Source organism: Engraulis encrasicolus, chromosome 16, assembly GCF_034702125.1.
Source record: "Engraulis encrasicolus isolate BLACKSEA-1 chromosome 16, IST_EnEncr_1.0, whole genome shotgun sequence".
NCBI lineage: Eukaryota > Metazoa > Chordata > Actinopteri > Clupeiformes > Engraulidae > Engraulis > Engraulis encrasicolus.
In genome coordinates, this window is record NC_085872.1 from 34,752,588 (window position 1) to 34,757,587 (window position 5,000).

The 5,000-nt window shown below is 48.0% G+C and overlaps 1 protein-coding gene across 1 annotated transcript in view; it reads left to right on the forward strand.

Moving 5' to 3' along the window:
* LOC134466078 (uncharacterized) overlaps window positions 1-5,000 on the forward strand; it is a 66,666-nt gene that overhangs the window by 42,341 nt on the left and 19,325 nt on the right. The window contains exons 48-52 of the mRNA XM_063219975.1: window positions 538-666; window positions 1,560-1,718; window positions 2,779-2,940; window positions 4,498-4,660; window positions 4,863-5,000. The exon at window positions 4,863-5,000 is cut by the window's right edge and continues 50 nt beyond it. Coding sequence (XP_063076045.1) covers window positions 538-666; window positions 1,560-1,718; window positions 2,779-2,940; window positions 4,498-4,660; window positions 4,863-5,000 — 751 coding nt within the window. The remainder of the gene's footprint in view (window positions 1-537; window positions 667-1,559; window positions 1,719-2,778; window positions 2,941-4,497; window positions 4,661-4,862) is intronic.

Consider the following 5,000-nt stretch of genomic DNA (forward strand, 5'->3'; position numbering starts at 1 on the left):
AATTTGGATATCAGATCGTATCAATATTTTCTCTGCATAATACACAGTTACATTCATACTACTATAAATATGACTTGGGTAAAAACTTTTTACTAAAAAGTAATTGCAGGCTTACACAGCTTTATGGATGGCATTAGCCAGTTCGTGCCCTCCACGCACTCCAACAGCTTCAGCGTTGCTACCAGTCAGGTCAAGAGTCAATGCAAGTACTTTCTGAGTTCCCACAAGTATGGGAACTCCTCCCACTTTGTTGGGAAGCAAACAATCATTAGCAAACCAAGGGAGGCCATTTGGGAAATGCTGTTTGGGAAATGTGAATTGTTATGCTCTTGGTCAGACCAAGTCTCGAAGAGATTTGAGAGTTGATGATGATCAGGCTAGGATGGCATAGCTTTACCACATTGTGTCATGAAACTGATGAGGTTGTTGGCGTGCTGTATATATTCAGCCGGTTTGTATGATGCATAGCGCGATGAAGTAGCTTCACTTATTGCCGTTCTGAGCTGAGTATCTGTGTCCGCTTTGCCATCATCTCAGTTGCAGGCAGAGCTCCCCCTAGTGAAGGTACGGGGGTGTGCGTCAGCGGCGCGAGAGGGGCAATCCTACACTCAGAATGCAGAACTCCAATGGAGTGACAAGCGGATCACTCAGAGCATGAAATACCAGGTAACAAGCAGGTGATTGCTGATTTCAACAGCATCGCACTTGACCCTGAAATGGCTCCAAATGGTTTTAAAGTTTATCCATCCATTTCTTATGCACTGTAAAACATCACAGTCAGTTGAATGCAAAAAAGTAAGTTGCCCTGCTGCCTTAAGTTTACAAGTTAACTCAACTCGAGAGTCAACTCAATTAGAAACTTTCTTATTATAAGTTGAGTTAACTTACAAACTTAAGGCAGCAGGGCAACTAACTTTTCTATGTTTAACTCTGGATTGCAATGTTTTACAGTGTACCAATGGTTCTTTTTGAGCTGAATGAAAGTTCCATTCTTGTGTAATTAGTTGTACATACGATGGACATTCCGAATCCAAGTTCTATTTCTCTATTAATGTTGTGATCCTGATTATCATTTTGATTCCGATTCTAATTCCGTCGTCTGGTGTCTGTTAATTAATTACTTCCCTCTCATCTGGGCGCTTGGTGTAAGTCAAGGGTGGGCAATTACAGTATATTGGGTTTAGAATATTGGGCCAGATCTTGCAGGCAACTTGCCTATCAATAATACATAATAGTGTAGGCTGACATAAATTCTTGGCCATTTCATTCCTGAAAATTGTACTGAAATGCATGTACAGCACAGTAGCGTACTTTATAACCTACAAGACCCCTAGCTTAGGTAGTCATTTTAAGAGTGTTGTGTGAGCACCATTTTGTATTTAAAAGTTATCTGTCATGTAAAGGTTCTGTGCGGGCCACATGAAATTGCTCAGCGGGCCGCATGTGGCCCCCGGGCCTGAGTTTGCCCACCTCTGCTGTAAGTGAATAGACTGGACCCAAGACCATGTTAATCTGGTGTTTTTTTCTCTCTCTCTTGTCTGGGCACACGATGGAAGCAGACCGGCCCCAAGGCCATGCACACCCTGCAGGTGGAAGTGGGGGCGGAGAACGTGTCCCCGTCGCCCTGCCCCAGTCACCACCTCCAGGCCCAGATCCACACCAACTGCCGCGACACCCTGGAGCACCACCTGCTGCTGGGCCTCTGCCCTCCACACCCAGTCAGTACTGCACTGGAGAGAGGCTGTGTGTGTGTGTGTGTGTGTGTGTGCGTGTGCGTGTGCGTGTGCGTGTGTGTGTGTGTGTGTGTGTGTGTGTGTGTGTGTGTGTGTGTGTGTGCGTCTGTGTGTGCGTGTGTGTGTGCGTGTGCGTGTGCGTGTGCGTGTGCGTGTGCGTGTGCGTGTGTGTGTGTGTGTGTGTGAGAGAGAGTGTGAGAGAGAGAGAGCAGGGAGCGGGGAGCGGGTAGCGGGGAAGGGGGGAAAGATGATGACGCATATTACTCAACAAATGGAAGCTTGTAGTTTGTTTGAATACAGCTGACACAGTTGGCCATTGGCTACGTATACACCAAATTATGAATTCATAATAATCATGAACCACGCCTCCCCCATGACAGATTCAGTAGGTGGTCCCCAGACTATTCAAACTTAATGTAATATTCTCTGGTCATGATAAGTGCATGTATGCATGTGTGCGTGTGCGTTTGTGTGCTGAGTCTTGGTTCTCCCTGTCCTCTGAGTCCTAAACAGAGTGTGTGTGTGTGTGTGTGTGTGTGTGTGTGTGTGTGTGTGTGTGTGTGTGTGTGTGTGTGTGTGTGTGTGTGTGTGTGTGTGTGTGTGTGTGTGTGTGTGTGCGTGTGTGTGCGTGTGTGTGTGTGTGTACTGTACTGGAGAGGCTGTGCGTGTGTGTGTGTGTGTGTGTGTGTGTGTGTGTGTGTGTGTGTGTGTGTGTGTGTGTGTGTGTGTGTGTGTGTGTGTGTGTGTGTGTGTGTGTGTGTGTGTGTGTGTGTGTGTGTGTGTGTGTGTGTGTGTGTGTGTGTGTGTGTGTGTGTGTTAGCAACACCCTGAGTCACCGGTCATCAGATCCACCTGTTAGTCACTGCCCTCAGCTACTCATCTCACTCAGAGACCATCTCAGTATCTCTGTCTCACTCTTCACATTTACATGGTCATGTGTGTAAAAGTGTGTTGATCAAGGTCATGTTTCGTGTTACCTTGCAGACAGATGTGTGTAGTAAATTGTGTATGTGGCTGTCCTGTGTTCGTGCCGTCCGTGCTGCAGGCGCTGGCGTGGTCGGGTAGCCACCGGCTGAGCCAGGGGAAGGAGGTGTTCTACAGCCAGACCAGGCTGGCGGTGTCCGGGCAGCCGCAGCTCAGCAGCCTGACACTGGCTCTCACCAACACCTCCACCGCACAGCGCTCCAACTACTCCCTAATCACAGAGGTACTGCAAGAACATACAGTACAGAGAGGCTAATGCTACTATGAAAAACTGAAAGAAAAGTCCGCGACACCAAGCTCCTGTTGCTCTCTTTTTAATGTGACGTTTCGGGCAGCATGCTCTTCATCAGACAATGTCTGATGAAGGGCATGCAGACAATTGTCTGATGAATTGCATGCTGCCCGAAACGTCACATTAAAAAAAGAGCAGCGGGAGCTTGGTGTCGCTGACTTTTCTTTCAGTTTTTCATGGTATTTTTGCTGGTCCTGCACCCAATCTTTTTGAGACGGATGTGCGTGTTTTTTTCTGTCTTTGACTACAGGCTAATGCTACTATGCATTAAAAAAAAGTATGCACTGGGGCGCTGTGGTGCAGCACGCTAAGCCCGGCCCCCACATATGGGCTTGCATGCCCCGGGTGACTCAGATTCGAATCCAGCCTGGGTAATTTCCCAACCCTAGCCTGTCTCTCTCTACACTCCCTTCCTGTCATGCTTCACTGTCCTATCTGAAACAAAGGCCCAAAAAGCCAATAGAATATGGCGCAGGACAAAGGCGTATCTGACAATAGAAAGAATAGAGGTCCGCACACTGCAGCTCCACTTTGAAGGTTTATTCGAGTCAGCAGGGTCCTGACTTCCTGTCCGATGCCTGATGAAGACCCTGCAGGGTCCAAACATTGTATGACTTGACTAAACCTTCAAAGCAGAGCTAAAGTGGCCTGGTCCTGACCATCCCATAATACTACAATTTCATTTCGTATTCATGGTCTGGGGTTGTTTGATCTGACGCGATTGCAGGAAGTTTGCACTCAGTTATGGTTTGAAATGATTGGACAGCAATCACCCAATCGCAGACAGTTACTCAACAACAACATAGCGCAGACCAATGGCTCTGGCGCAGATGTTTACGTCATCGTCACGAGCGCCCTCCCCCTTTCGAATAAGCCCCCTTAAGCTCATTCGCTTATTGGCTGTTTTCTGGGGAGGGTTGGCCGGCAAGATCCTGCTGCTGAAATCGCTCCCCAGAAAACAACCCCCAGACTACTACGCAGCCAAGTCTCTTGACGGAAGTACGTAGGATGGCGTGCGAGGCTAGAGCACAGTGGACCTCTTTTCTTTCTAATGCTATATGCAACACAGTTTTGGCAATAGCTGTAAAAATATTGGTGCTGTTGCTTTCTATCGAAATCCAACCATGAACGTACCATTACTCCTTGCTCTCAGAGGTATTTCAAGAACATAGGAAAAGTGCAGTAGTAACTAAATTTTTTTTGTCAAAATTGAGTTTAGACTGAAAATGGTCTTCATTTGACTTTTATGTTGTACAAAGCCTTGTGGTCCACATGTGTTCCGTTTTAGAGATATTGCTACTATGTCAGATATTGTAGCCCAAAGGTTGCCGCAGATCATCAGACTGCATGATCAGACTGTGTGTGTGTGTGTGCGTGTGTGTGCGTGTGTGTGTGTGTGTGTGTGTGTGTGTGTGTGTGTGTGTGTGTGTGTGCGTGTGCGTGTGCGTGTGCGTGCCTGTGCCTGCGTACATGCGTGCGTGGGTGCAGTGGCAGGTGGGTAACCGGAGTCTGGAGCTGGGGGGCAGTGCGGTGGCATCTGGTAGAGGACCCGGTCTGCGGTTTCAAGCCAAACTGGACGGCACCGAGCGCATATGGGTTCAGGGAGGAATAGAGAAACACTGCCTTCGGACTGGAGTGGGCTATGAGGATGGTACAGTATATCTTATCTCCCATTCACTTCCGTGATGTAATGCTGTCTAACACAATAACAATACACCTGCACACTGCAACAACACACATGTAGATTACAGTTCAATGTCTGTCTGTCTGTCTGTCTGTCTGTCTGTCTGTCTGTCTGTCTGTCTGTCTGTCTGTCTGTCTGTCTGTCTGTCTGTCTGTCTGTCTGTGTGAAGGGCCGCACTCCCTGGATGATGTCACAATGGGTCTGTGTCTGGAGGGGCGGCACCACGCCACACTGGAGGCGCTCAGGCATCTTGGAGGTGTCAAGAAGGAGGTACTAACGATGGTATCCGTAAGCGCAGCCAATCAGA